At 53.0% G+C, this 14,815-nt stretch overlaps 1 protein-coding gene across 15 annotated transcripts in view; it reads left to right on the top strand.

Moving 5' to 3' along the window:
- The window catches only part of MPRIP (myosin phosphatase Rho interacting protein), a 129,542-nt gene that overhangs the window by 29,978 nt on the left and 84,749 nt on the right, over positions 1-14,815 (top strand). For 8 of the 15 annotated variants that reach the window (XM_049702117.1, XM_049702118.1, XM_049702120.1 and 5 more), the window contains exons 2-3: positions 4,030-4,107; positions 5,904-6,080. The exons of 1 other annotated variant lie outside the window; for it this stretch is intronic. In XM_049702117.1, coding sequence (XP_049558074.1) covers positions 4,030-4,107; positions 5,904-6,080 — 255 coding nt within the window. Of the gene's footprint in view, positions 1-19; positions 117-4,029; positions 4,108-5,903; positions 6,081-14,815 lie in introns of those variants that run through there. 6 more of the 15 variants (XM_033422645.2, XM_004266766.4, XM_004266765.4 and 3 more) reach the window with 3 other exon arrangements.

Below are 14,815 nucleotides of genomic sequence, written 5' to 3'. Positions count from 1 at the left end.
GGAGGGCGGCAGCCAAGCCGCGCGGCACTGGTGGACGGGCTCCTGCCTCTGTCTTCACTTTAGCTGTGCCCGTGCCAGCGAGTCCTCTCCACCCCAGGCCACCCTCCTTCTCACAGGTTGGTTGTTCCCTGTTTGTTTGCTTGCTTGGATGGCAGTGCAGGGTGGCAGGTATCTTCCTGTCCCCTGACGACCCTAGCGTTGCGCACTGGACATCTGGAGGTTCTCGTTGTCACCCAGCTGTGGACGCCAAGTCTGCCCTGTTAGCCCTTTGCCCCACTCCCGGCCCCAGCAGACCTGAGCTGCTGCCTTGGGCTTCCCTCTGGATGCTGTCTAGTATGTTCTAGCTCGCTTGCTACAAACCAGGGGACCAGCTCATTGTCCTTGGAAACTTTTGTCCCTGTCTCTTTGACTGAAGTTTCCCAAATCTGGCTGGGGGGGGGGCGCAGAGCACAGAGTCACTTGAAAACTTACGTAGTGAATCCCTGCCCCCCCAACCCTCCCCCCCGCTTCCCTAGACTTGGCTTTCTTAGCTTAGACTTGGCTTTTCTTGGCTTTGGGAGAAGGACACATTAGTTTACATTTCCTGTGGACTGTGAACCCATGAAGGTAGGAGCAGTTTCTTATTTATCTCTGCTTCCCCACTGCCTTACATAGGCCTTTGTAAATGTTTTTTTTTAAACAGCTTTATTGAGATAATTCTTCACATACCATATACAATTGACCTACTTAAAGTGTACAATTTGATGGTTTTAGTATACTCCCAGAGATGTGCAACTGTCATCACAATCAATTTTAGAATGCTTTCATCATCCCCAAAAGAAACCCTGTAGCTGTCACTCCCCACAATCCTTCCATCCCCTCTGCCCTGGGCAACCCCTGTCTGCCTTCTGTCACTATGGATTTGCCTTGGTAACTGCTCTTGTGGAACGTTACCCACTTCCCAGGCTGCTAGAGCACTTGTTTCTTGCCCTGTGCCCTCTACTGGCCCAGCCTTCCCACCTTTTAGGACGACCTGCCCACCTGAGATGGGTCCCCTTTGGGGTGATCCGTATATGGAAGTCTTGGCCAAGTGAGGTGGATGTTGGCAGGCTCCCCGAGTAGATGGTTGTTGAGCGAATAACGATGCTGATTTCGGGCCAGGTTCTGAGGGACTTGTGCCAGTCGCAGGTCTCCCACTGCCCCTTTTGAGGAAAGGGCAGGTAGGTGTAGCTGATAATGTGAAGTCGCCCCAAAGCCCTGCAGCCAGAAATGAGGAGGGTGATGTACGATCAAAGCCAGACAGAAACGGAGGAGACACGACCTTGGGGTCTAACCTCCTGATTTTACAGGTCAGGGAACTGCAGGCCCAGCGGCCATGTGGGGGAGTCACCTGGCCGGGGTACACATGGGGTCGTCCCCCAGCACAGACCTCTCCGTCCTGTGTGCAGAGAGAGGCCAAGTGTGCTCGCATGCCTGGGGGATGGCTGGGTGCCGCTGGTGTTTGCTGAGAAAACAGACCTCTATTCTCTTTGCTTCTGCTTTCCCAGGCAGCATTTCATTCCACACACCCCATGGTCCTTCTGAGTCATGTCCCTCTAACTCTTGGTCCCCTGCCAGCACCCACTCCCCTGTTGCTTGCTTTCTTTTCTTTTTTTAATGTTTTTTCCTGCCTATAGACATTAGTATATCTTTTTTAAAAAATTTATCTATTTATTTATGGCTGTGTTGGGTCTTCATTGCTGCGTGTGGGCTTTCTCTAATCGCAGGGTACGGGGGCTACTCTTCTTTGCGGCGCGCAGGCTTCTCACTGCTGTGGCTTTTCTTTGTTGTGGAGCACGGGCTCTAGGCGTGCGGGCTTCAGTAGTTGTGGCATGTGGGCTCAGTAGTTGTGGCGCACGGGCTTAGTTGCTCCGTGGCACGTGGGATCTTCCCGGACCAGGGCTCGAACCCGTGTCCCCTGTGCTGGCAGGCGGATTCTTAACCACTGCGCCACCAGGGAAGCCCCCCCATGTTTCATCAACGCCAGTCTCGCTTCTTTCCTTCAGCCGACTCCATACCCCTTGCCCGAAGCCCTTCTTTCTGTTCACAGGGAAAAGCCAGTGCTTCCCCTGGGGGCCTGAGGACCCTGCAGAAGCCAAGAAAAGAGGCTCACCCCCCATGCTCTGTGACCTCTGGCAAGTGACCTTCCCTCTGTGAGTCACAGAGTGCACAGCTTTTCAAAATGAGGTGGTGTGACAGGGCCTCCCAGTTTGGAAATGTTGAATAAAAAGCATGCTAAGAGGACCCCTAGGGCTTACCCGGAGATAGTCTATGTGTGTAAATAGCAGGCAGAGGGTTTGGGCTTTAATTTGTGTTGCTGCCCTCCAAAGGGCAGTGGACACATTGGCCTGGTTGTGCCTTTCCCAGCCCTTTCTCAGGAGCTGGGTATGGCTAAAAAAAGGGAGGTGGAGTCTTGAGTGTCTGTCTTTATCTTTTACCTCCTGTTGAACTCCTACTGCCAGTATCTGGGGGGCCAGGGGGACGCTTTGGATATAAAAAATATAAAAATAGCCAGCATTTATTAAGTATTTTAGGCCACACGCTGTGCTCAGGTTTATTTTTTCTCATGCAATTTTTGAGATAATTCATATACCATAAAATTCACTCTTTAAAAGATATTTATTTACTTACTTGCTTATTTTGGCTGCTCCGGGTCTTAGTTGCAGCACGTGGACTCCTAGTTGTGGCAGGCATGCGGGATCTAGTGCCCTGACCAGGGATCGAACCTGGCCCCCCTGCATTGGGAGTGTGGAGTCTTACCCACTGGACCACAAGGGAAGTCCCAAAATTCACCCGTTTAGAGCATACGATTTAGTAATTTTTAGCGTACTCACAAGTTCATGCAGCTGACTCCACTGTCTAATTCCAGAGCATTTTCATCGCCCCCAGAGAAACCCCGTACCTGTTAGCAGCCACTCCCCATTTCCTGCTCCCTGCACATCGTGGCTGCCTCTCATCTGCTTTCTGCTTCCGTGGAGCCCCTCATTTTGGGCCTTTCATACAACTGGGGTCGCGCAGTCTGTGGTCTTTTGTGTCCGTCTTCTTTCGCTTAAAGCATAACGTCTTTAAGTGAAAGGTTCAGCCATGTTGTAGCGTGTCAGTACTTCATGCCTTTTTATTTCTGAATGACGTTACATTGTTTGGATGGACCACATTTTCTTTATCCATTCATCTGCTATGGACATTGGGGTTGTTTCTACCTTCCGGCTATTGTGTATAGTGCTGCTGTGAACGGTCATGTCCAAGTTTTTACTTGAGCACCTGCTTCCAGTTTTCTTGGGGTTGTATATACCTAGGAGTGGAATTCTGGGTCATAGGGATTTCTGAGTTTAACCTTTTGAGGAACTGCCAGACTCTTCCCCAGTAGCCGCACTGTATTGCATTCCTGTGCTGGGCTGTGTTTTACTTGGATTGTCTCTTCAGTCCTCACATAAGATTCATGAGGTGTAGATATAATTATCATCACTCTCACCTTTCAAACGGGAAGATAGAAACTGGAAGGGTTTTCAGCCCAGGGTCCTACAACCAGCGAGTTGGTGATTCTTTGGCCAGTGCTAATGATGATCGCTAAAGCAGTGTCTCTGCTCCCAGGCCCTGTTCTGTACCATCAGGATGAGGGGCTTTGACTGTGCTGGTCACATGATATCCCTAGTGCCTGCACATATTGGCACTCGCATGGTTATGAAGAAAATGCCATTTTCCCCTGATCCTGGTGGCTTGATAAGAAACTTGAGGGGGAGGTATCTGTTTCTTAGGAGTTCCTATATTCTCCGGTGTTTCAGACTCCTGCTGGGTTTGCATTCTTCTCCCCACAGCAGATGCTACAGACCTGCCAGGAGGCTCTCCAACATCTCTCTTGGCAACTTGGCCTGGGGCTGGGGAATGGGATGCATGGAGTGTGTGGAGCAGAGGTGGATTCTTTTTCCAGCGAGCGCTTGTCAGCTTGTCATTAACTTGACCGTTGAAACTGTCCAAGGCCACTGATGACCTGCCCTCCTTTTTCTCCTCCAGGCAAAACCCATTTATGGTGGCTGGCTGCTCCTGGCTCCAGATGGGACTGACTTTGATAACCCAGTGCACCGATCTCGGGTAAGGGCATCAGAGTGAATTCTTGGGTGGAGAATTCACCAAGAGAGGGGCCCACCTAAGGCAGATTGACCGAGTGGAGGACGGAGATGGGGGTTTGAATGGTGGATCCTGGGATGGCGGATCAGCAGGGAACCCCTACCTATTTGGTGAACTTGCAGGTCCCAGTAGTTATTATGCCTCGCCCTCCATTCAAAAGAGATGCACTCGCATGGTACTACCTGTTTTGTGGGTCAGCTCCACTCTAGAAACAGTTAAATGGAAAAGACCAAAGGGCAGTTCAGCGCACATTTGCATTATGCTAATTAGGGTCCGAGTTCTTTCAGGGCCAATGTTCTGCTTCCTGTAGCCCCCCCCTCTTTCCCCTCCCTTCCTCCCCAGCTGGGAGCTCAGCAGATGAGCAGGAGTGAGGGGAGGCAGGCCTTAAGGGCCAACTTTGCTTGCGTCCCATCTCTCCTGGGCACCCAGCCCCGGGTGGGTCCTGCTGGACACAGGCTACTGCTTGGCCAGGTCTCAGCTGGAGCAGCGAGATGGTCAAAACAGAATCGTCCCGGGTCAGTGGCTTGTTCCTCTGTCAGGGAGCCCCTTTGGATTTGACTCCAATTAAAACATGCTTTCTTTTTCCACACGCTTTCCTCCAGGTACTGCCGCCTGCCCCCTTCCCCAGGGCCTCTGCCCTGCCTCTGGGTCTCTGCTGCCCCCAGCCTGAATGTTACACTCTGGGGTGGGGCCTTGGTACCCCACAGAACTTGCTTTGTATCTGGGGTCTTTGGGCTTCCTTCCAGAATGGGTTTTAATTTTAAAAACAACAAATAGGAGCCTTGGAAATATTTCCTGGGAAGAGTCCAGGTGGCCCAGCCTCTACAGGTCCTCTTTGCAAGGCCACGTGAGTGCCCTGTTCCTGCCACCCAGGCGTGAGGACAGCCAGAGCGACTGTGTTCCAGTGGCTGCAGTAACCAGGGAACAGCCCTCTTTCCTCTTTTGTATTTAGGTCATACAGAATTGCCATTTTCAGCTTCTGATGGGAAAATCATTATTACAAATGATATAATTCTGGCCCAAAGCAGAGACATGATATTTTAGTTAGTTCTTGTGGCCTTATTGCCAGTAAAAGTATGAATTTTGTTGGGCTTTTGGAAATGTTGAAAATAGGTCACGGATCTTCATGATGATTTTTGGGATTTGGGGACCAGCAGTCTCACGTTCTAGACATTTCCCCCCCACAAAAAGGAAGGGCCTTTCCATTCCACTGTCAGTGCCATTGGACCTCCATCAGCCCCTGGTGGCCTAGCCTTTGGGTGGAGGGCAGCGAGGGGGCAGGGGCACCCTTTGCCGGTCACTGCCTCCCTGGACGTCAGAGTTGCTCCCACGGGCCTCCCCCCTCAGTTTCGATTTTTCTGACTTCCGTCCCCTTCAGTGAGTGCTGGTGCCCGGCTGGCTTTTTCCCTTTTCCAGCCTCCCTGTGGGTCACTGGGACAACCCTTTATACCATTTTTCCAGATTTTTTCAGAAGTGGGGAATCAGTGCTTGGCATTCTCAGGTTATCCCATGTCATGTCAGGTAATTCATCAGATTAATATTGACACATTATTAGGAGTGAGCTCTGTGCTGGGTACATAAAGAATACAAAAAGGTGACCCAGACATTGCCTCTGCTCCTTTTTCTCAGGAGCTTACAGATTAAACTAGATCAGGCATCTTTTAAAATCTCAGTGATTGGGAACACACTGGGTGGTTTGGGCCTCTCCACTGGCCCAATCCTGGCTGACGAGGCACTGTTCTTCTACCCCTGGGCCCCAGAAATGGAAGCTGTGCAGCCAGCGTGCCTCAGAGGCAGGCTTGTCAGGCGCAGGGGCTCGGCAAGTGGAGACGGGCCAGAACCCTCCCGACACCCTCTGTGTTCCGTTGCAGAAATGGCAGCGCCGGTTCTTCATCCTCTACGAGCACGGCCTCTTGCGCTACGCCCTGGATGAGATGGTGAGTGTCCTCCTCCGCCCCTCCCCTCTCCTGCCCCGGCCTTCTCCAGGCCCCTTCGTCGCGGTGGTGTCGGCCTTGTGGCAGCTGTGTGCTCTTGCTTCGGCTTCTGCTCGGGAGGCTGGAGATGTGGAAGCCCGTGTGGCAGCTGGTTGCAGCAGCCCTCACAGCCCCGACCTTTGCCTCGAGGCGCCTTCAGTGGCCACGGGTGAGAGTCACGGTGAGGGAGGAAGTCACTTCTGTTCAGGGTGGTAGGAGCGCCTGGTTAGAGAGAAGCGGAGGAGGTTGCGGGCCCGCGGGAGCAGGTGCGGCCGCCCTGGGTGGGCGGGTGCCAGCTGACCCCCGCGGATCCGTGCGTAGTGCAGGGCTCCTCTCAGGTCCGTTGCTGGAATTGGTGTCGCTCATCGTATTTGATGTTCAGAGGTCTCCTGGCCACAGGGTTAGTGTTCTGGTCACTGAGCCAGGGTGTACGGGCTCCATCCTGTCCTGTCACCCACCTGATTTGTTTCCTGGGCTGGATAAGTATTTACCAACCAGGTAGAATATTCTGGCTTTTCTTTTCCCACCCATTTTGTCTCCTGACTTTTTTCTAAAGGAGATCAGTCTGTCCTAACTAATCTAAAGTATGACTGAGTTCTAAGCTTTATAAAGGATTGAAGGTGGAAGCTTTGAGTGCCTTTTCCTGTTCCATTGGCGTGTGTGTGTGTGTGTGTGTGCGTGCGTACCTTTGTGTGGGCAGCATTGTTAAACTGGGACTGTCCAAGAACATCTGTTCACACCGTGTAAGACAGGTTGACCCCACCCCTTTCAGAGTTCATTTCCTTGCTGCAGGGGTGAGAGCAGGGTTCTGGAAGTGTGAGCACAGCACCTTGTAGTCTGTTGGGACACTTGGATGTTCGGTGGTTATCACAGCTGATACGTGCGTGACCAGGCCATCGGTGTTTCCGTTTCCATGTGGGGTCTTAATCTTTGTGATGCGTTTTCCATTTTGTTTGTGGGACAAGTTAATGGGTATGATATCTAGGAATGGGAATTAATAGGTATGATACCTAGTTCTGTGTTGACTATTTTGCCTCATTGGTTCCTTCAGAAAAAGAATTTTCTTCTTTTTCATTCTTTCTGATGAGCATATTTGTACAACGTGGGTGGTCCACAGAGGGTTTTTGCCGTGGAAACGTCTGTGGTCCAGAGTAGTTTGAGGCGACTGGGTTGGTACCACCGGTGGTGGTAGAATTTACTAGAGGCAGGAGCAGTGGGGCGGATTCACCTGGACACTCATTTCCTTTGGTGGCTCAGCACTGCCCTCTGTGTTCTCCTGACTTGACCGTCGTGTCAGCAGGCGCCCTGGGGCGGGAGGTGGGCTCCCACCTGCCTGGAGGTTTACTTTGTCCTCCCTGTGCCTGTCTGACTGCTGTTAAGTCCCGCAAAGACTAACCATAGAGAAGGGGCCTTGGAGGTCACTGGATGACATCCAGGCTGGGCCGGGCCATGAACCAGCCCAAAAAACAGAATTTTCTGGACTCGGCTTGCAGGCTGATTCTTCTCGTCAGGAAATCTTTCTTTAGGTCCAGCTGGAGTCCGGTATAATCCATGGTTCTCTTCAGCTGCACGAGCCTGAGGGCGGCTGCTGGGCACAAATGCACAGCACACGCTGGTCCGAGAGCTGCTCCTGCACGACTGGGACTGTGAGCCGTGGGCGACACCTGGCCGTGCCTTCCGGTCTCCCCACAACCTGCCCGTCCTGTGCTGCTCGGGCGGAGGTGGGACGTGCCAGCCATGGAGAAGAAGGAAGCCGGGGAAAACCGGGGCTGCGGAGAGGGTGTTCGGGGTGCCCAGAGTGGAGGGATGGGCTCAGGTCACTCTGGCAGATCCCCGTGGGGATGAAGAGACTGACCGGTGCTGCTCTGTGGCCCAGACTGCAGTGCAGGGACACGGCCCTCCCGAGGTGAAGGGGCATCATTTCTGTGAGTGACGGGAAAGAGTAGCAGTTGTGTTGAAATACCTTTAGAGCGGCGTGGTTTTCCCTGTTGCGTTAGGAAGGCCCCGTGGGGGAAGTTCTGAGGAAGCCTCCGGGCCGTGTGCGCGAGGAGGCTACTGAGGGATGGTCAGGTGCCGGCCGCCCGGTGGTCGGCGTTGGCGGCCGTTGCCGTGGGGGCTTGCGGGTGGGCTCCTCCTTGTGGGGCTGGAGCGGCCTCTCCCACCCCGTGGTCTGCGTCAGGCCTTGTTCTTCGTGGCCGCTCCCCAACCCAGAGGCCAGTTTTCCTGAAGCCTAGACTCCCGCCTCCACCTGGAGCAGAACACCCTGCGTGCAGACTTGTGTGTGAACCAAGTTCCAGCCGTGCCAGAATTTTCCTCTCTGAGTACCTAGAAGTGGAGCCGTGGTCCTCAACTGGGCACCTTGTGCCTCCCGGGGCTGCCCGGCAGTGTCTGGAGTCATCTTTGAGTCTCACAGCTGCACGAGGGTGCAGAGGTGCTATTGGCGTCTAGTGGGTGGAGGCCAGGGTGCTGCGAAACAGAGTGTGATGCCCAGGATGGCCCCACAGCAGAAGGTGATCCGGCCCCAAGTCCACAGTGCTGGGCTGAGAGACCCTGTGTGACCTGGTCCGTGGCTTACTTTTTTTTTTTTAATTGTTTGACTTGCTATCATCCCGGTTCTTAAAAGGTTCAGAAGGCCCTACCCCTCAGATTTCCTGGGAGTGAGGGAGGTGATGGGCAGGGTTAGCCTGCTGGCTGGGATGGTGCGTGCTGCGCCTGGAATAGGAATGGGCCTGTTCCTGGTGGGGAGGGGTTTCTGTGGGGTGTTCTTGCACATCAGACGACCACAGGGCCAGCAGAACTGCTTGTGTGGCTCTCTGCCGGGGAGTGGATAGGCACCGCTTCCTGTGGCAGCTCAGGGCAGTTCAGACCTCTGTACCTGTATAATAGGCCCATCTTGGTGTTGGTCTCCAAGAGCAGCAGCTCTGAGCAGCCGGTAGCCACTGCTGATCGTGCCACTGCTGCCAAGTTTAGCTTTAGCTCTCCCCTTCCCCCACCCGCCCCATCCCTCCCCAGCGAATCTATTGCATGTAATAAATTAGCGTTTTATGGCTGGGACCTTAACACTTAGTGACAATCTGTTTCAAATTGTTATTTGGACTTTTATACAGTATTACTATTTGTTTTCATTTGCTTAAATGTTATCTTACCTACCGGATGGTACCTTTTTTCTTCAGTGCTGGGCCCCCGATAGTTTTTGGATACGTTTTTGGTACCTTCGTATTATCTGACCTGGGGTTTGGGTAGCACAGACCTCGTAAATATTTGTTGAGTCGAAATAATCAACTTTGTAAATGCGTTGCTGCAGGATTTCTGTTTCAGCATGGGGAGGAGGTGGGACCTGGGCGCTCCTGGGAGAGGGATTAGGTGCGTTTTGCATCGAAGCTCTTAGCGGTTCCTCAGCAGAAGGGAGAATGCGCTCCAGAGCATAGGGTGGGGACCCGGAGGGGCATCGTGGTGGCCAGGAGGCCCGGAGGAGGAGGGCTGCAGTCCCCGGGTCAGCGCCTGCCTGGAGGGCTGTATCGAGGGGCCCTCCTGCGTGGGCTCTTCTGCTGGGTCTGGGGCCTCAGGCTAGTCTGGCTCCCGGGGTGACTGTTGCCTTCTCTTCCAGGCAGCTCTGAGATGGGACTAACCTCCGGGAGTCACTTTTCCTTTTTTGGGAAATTTCTTTCTCGATACACCCACATACCCTGTAACCGTTGGGTGTGGAGGAGAGGCAAATTGCCCAAAAAAGGAAAAAAAAAATCTCAAACGCAGGCCGAGGTGAGGTGGGCTCAGGGCAGCCTCACAGACAAGTGGGAGCCTGAATAGTTTGGCTGCGCCTCTGTTTCTTCAGGAGTGGACAGAGTGAAGGATCTAGAAACCCAGGCTGCTGCCTCTCTCTCTCCTCTGCTTTTGTTTTTCCCGCTGTGCTCTGCCTGTTTGTTTACCAAATTCTGCCACTTTCCTTGAGCTTTTGGGGACTGATGTAAAGCTAAGGTGCTGGAGTCACTAGAAGTCTTTCCTGAAGAAGCTCCTCATCCAGAGGGGGATCCAGGGCCCCGAGTTTCAGGTGGAGCCGCTGGGCTGTGAGGCTCTGGGGCTCCGGGGGGGACTGTGTCCGATGAGCTCTGGCAGCCTTGTCTCTTGATTTCGTCTTCTCTTCCTTTTTCCTCCTGGAAGCCAGGCAAAAACATGTTTTGTTGTTTGCTTTTAAACTGTGGTAAAATATGTGCAACAAAATATGCCATTTTTGTTTTGTTTTGTTTTGTTTTTTGCGGTACGCGGGCCTCTCACTGCTGTGGCCTCTCCCGCTGCAGAGCACAGGCTCCGGACGCACAGGCCCAGCGGTCATGGCTCACGGGCCCAGCCGCTCCACGGCACGTGGGATCCTCCTGGACCGGGGCACGAACCTGCGTCCCCTGCATTGATAGGCGGACTCTCAACCACTGCGCCACCAGGGAAGCCCTAGCCATTTTTAAGATTATAGTTCAGTGGCATTAAGCACGTTCACATTGTTGTGCAGCCATCACCACCATCCCTCTCTAGAACCCCTTCCATCTTCTAGGCTGAAACTTTGTCCCCGTTAAGCCCTCACTCCCCATCCCTCCCCCAGCCCCCACCACATACCCTTCTGCTTCCTGCCTCTACGGATTTGAGGACTCTAGGGACCTCCTGTAAGTGGGGTCATATGGTATTTGTCCTTCTGTGTCTGGCGTATTTCACTTAGCATAATGTCCTCAAGGTTCATTCATGTCAGAGCATATGTCAGAATCTCCTTACTTTATTTTATTTTATTAAAAAAATTATCTGTCTATTTATTTAATTTGGTTGTGCTGGGTCTTAGCTGCGGCATGTGGGATCTAGTTCCCTGACCAGGGATTGAACCCAGGCCCCCTGCATTGGGAGTGCGAGGTCTTAACCACTGGACCACCAGGGAAGTCCCAGAATCTCCTTATTTAAAAAAAAAAAAACAAAATTCTGGCAGGTCTAATGCTGTTGAACTCTTTCTGCTCTGAAACAAACTGACCCTGGGTCTCTCCTTTGTGGGAAGCGTGTAGAGGTTGTACCCATGCTTCCACGGCAGGTGTGTGGGGTGTCTCCCCCATCCTCTGCCCTGAGAGTCCTAGAAAGTCAGGACAGACCAGAGCTTTGCGCCTTCACAGGGGCCATGCTGCAAGGGCTTCAGTGTGCTTCACATCCCTACACATAGCAGGGAGAACACTTTTCGCCCTTGGGTGCCTTGTTCGAGGGCAGCTGTGGGTTTTCAGCCCCCTAGGAGGAGACGCTCCAGCCTGAGAAGTCACCCTTGGGGTCTGTGCTCGCATGTGAAGTGGTGGGCTTGGTCTGAACGCTCTTCAGAGGATGCTGAGTGCTAACAGGGTAGGGTTCTGGCTCCTTTACATTTTCCTTCCTGTAGGACCAAGTCCTGGAGGTTGCTTTGATCCCAGGTCGTTTGCCTACTTCATTCTCAATGAATTTGGGCCCCAGGGGAGCATGGGGAGGGACTCACCTTGGCCCTGCTGCCAGTGGGGACTGTCTTTGAGGTTCTCTCGCTCCTCTGCAGCTGAGTCCCCATCGCATCCCCTGCTCAGAACCTCCTGAGGGCAAGGCCCAGGTAGCCACAGTTTAAATAACCATTTCCTGCGATTTTAAGAAGCACAGACATTGGAGAAGCCCTGCTTTAAGCGCTGGCTCTCCTCCCCCTTGCTCGGCAGGCCGATGCGTCTGAGTCAGTGGTAACCACAGTGGCTGTTGTGCCCGTAGCAAAGGGCCGTGGGGGGGAGAACACACGGCCGAAAGAAGGTTCCTCTCACGGTGACGCTCACAGCCTGTTGGGACCCACGTGGACACGTGAAGGTTAAATACCAAGCCAACCTCAGTGCGCATGCTCTTCAGGGCAGTGGATGACTGGGGAGTCAGAGGAGTCTTCTAGGAGGAGAGAGGGGGCCTTGGCCACCGTCCTGCTGGTCACAGGGTTGGGGAGGGGGCGCATGCTCAGCCCGGTGCTCTGTGTTTGTTCTTCAGGCACGACCTCTAACGTGATGGTCACATCAGTATTGCTTGACAGATATTGTTACTCTGTTTCACGGAAGAAACTGAGGCCCCGAGAGATGGTGGCATCACTCAACTTACGAGTGACAGAACTGGGATTTGTGAACTGGTGAGACGCCTTCTGGGAGAATGACGGGGTCCTTCCCCTGCTGTGTCTAGTGATGGGCGGCTCTGCGTGCCGTGTGGGAGGTGGCGCTGGCCGAGGGCCAGGCTGGCTCTTGGCCTCCTGCCCACCCCTCGGGTCTGTGCAGCTCTAGGAGGTTCTCATGTGCCTTCCAGCTCGCTGAACTAAACTAACTTCAGGCCTGTAGTCCGGGTGTGTGGACGTACGTTCAGAGATGTGTAGAAATCAGAACAGTACTCAGCTCCGTGCCGGTCTGAGCTGCGGAGAAGCTTCCCCACGTCTGATGTTTTACGGATTAGTCTCATGTCTTTAGATTTATTTTTAAACCCGTCATGTGTTTGGCCTGGCTTCGGCCTTCGTACTTTTCCACGCAGTTTCAGCCTCCAGGGCACAGAGGCAGGCCTGCTGTGTCAGGGTGCCGGGAAACTGAAGGGTGTAGGGAGAGAGCGTTGGTTTGGGGTCCAGTAACTAAGGGTTTTACTCTGGTTCCTCTCTTTCTGACTGAGTGTCCTTGAGCAGGGCCTCCTCCCTGCCTGATTTCCCTCCACAGAAACCTCGTGGTGGTGTTGGGCCCACAGTGAACCTGGGCTTCCTTCCGTCCCTTCCTCTGCTCAGCTGCTCTTCTGCAGTCCTGTGCTTGCCGTGGTAAAACTGGTAGTTTTGAAAAATAGCTTTGAACTTGGAAGTGTTCTCATCCTTACACTAGCCTGTGAGCAAGATGCGGGCTGTTACAGAGCAGAAGCCGTTCCCGGGCCCTGCAGATGCACCACGTTCCACTGGGCCTCCTGGTGCTGTCACAGACAGGTTGGGAGACCTCTGTCTTTCAGTGGAATTCTGCACAGAAACTTAATACAAGTTTTAAAACTGATACAGTCTGGCGCTACTTTAGTTGAAATTGTGGGATACTCCCACCCCTCCTTCACCACCCCCCCACCCCACCCCCCAGCTGCAGAGAAGAATATGCCTTGACTGGACAGACCTGCTTCTGAGGTAGAATCATCTGGGTGTCTGAAGGCCCAGTCCACTAGCCTGCATGAGCAAGGCACCTCTTCTGTGTCGACCATTTAATTAACTTAGTTTTCCAAAATAATGAACTTTTAAAAAAACATTTGCAGAAGTGGTAAGTGCTTTGCCAGTGTTGCTGGATGTGTGAACAGCACCCATCTTTCAAGGTAAACTCTGAGGCCTCTGCAGGGGCTGTTGTTCGTGAGGAAAAGCAGAGAGTGGCTCTCCACTCTCAGTGGCTCAGCCTGGGGGAGAGCTCAGGAGTCATGCACCCGCTGGGCTGTCTAGAAGGTGATTCCAGGGTGTTGAGGTGTTTTACTCCTGCCTGCTTTAATTTTCTAGACTTGGGGGCTGTAGATAGGGGGCTTACCCTATCTTTACTTAATCATGACAAGCTACACATCATTTTCACCTCTTTGGGAGGGATGTTGTAGCATTTAGTTCCTTAATGACTCTTATGTATGTTGCGGATAAAATAGAGTCTGTAAATGTGTATTATGTATGCAAGGGCTTCCTTGGCTGGAGGTGTATGTAGTCTCTTGGGGCGGGTGTGGATGACAGCATGAGGGGTGGGTGCAGAGAGGACCCTGAGCTCTGCCTCTGGGCTTCCTGCAGGCCGCTTTGCCCTAGAGCATCTTTGGGTCAACTTCCAGTTACTTGGAAATGTTACAGTGAGTGAGCAAGGAAGGGCAAGATGAACCCAGTTGGGACTGGGAACCCCTCCCAACTGACAGCAGAGCCTTCTTGTCAAAAGGTCAGGGGTTAGCGGTGAAACTCACAAGTGTCACATGCCTTCTTTCCTCAAGTTTGACTCACTGGGACGCAGGAGACTTCACCCATTAGAATGAAGCATCCCTGTGTACAGATGTTGTTCCCTGGAAACTGGTGGCCGAACTTTAAGTCCTTCCCTGCACTCCCCTCCTTTTTACTGAGTTGAGGAGGAGCTTGGAGACACGGGCTTGTTACGATGTCTGAGCCTGGTGTCTGTTGGAAGGTGCAGCGTTCTGCCTCTGGTAGCTTTTTGTTGGCATTTACCACTCTGCATGCTGACTTGGCTGACATTTCTCAGTATGGAACAGCTGGGGGATGGAGGCCACCAGCAGTTAATTATGGGGCTGTTTGGGATGAAGAACAGAGGTTTCTAGAGATGAGCTGGTCCAGATGTCCATTTGTGGCTGGGGAAACCCAGCGAGGAGGGGCTCAATCAGTAGGTGTGGGGCAAGCAGTCAGGTTCCTGGTTGCCTCGTCCCAAAGGGAAGGGCTAACTGTTAGCATGGGGGGCCTGAGTCTGGGGCAGGGCAGATGTTCTGTGCTTTCAGTGTTAGGGTCTGTCACCTGGTGGCCTGAGCCTTGTAGAGGAAAGAAGTTAGAGAAGAACACATGGGAATGAGTGGATACAGAGGGTCAGGTAGAAGGGAGCAAATACATACCTGCCAGGTGGGCTAGGAAGGCTCTACAGGTAACCCTGAATCATTCACAAGAACCAGGAGAAGACACAGGCACCACTCCCAGGTGGGTCCAGGTCAGACCGATCTCCTTC

Source organism: Orcinus orca, chromosome 19, assembly GCF_937001465.1.
Source record: "Orcinus orca chromosome 19, mOrcOrc1.1, whole genome shotgun sequence".
Lineage (NCBI taxonomy): Eukaryota > Metazoa > Chordata > Mammalia > Artiodactyla > Delphinidae > Orcinus > Orcinus orca.
The sequence above is the reverse complement of the archived record's forward strand: the minus strand, read 5'-3'. Positions and strand labels throughout refer to the sequence as shown.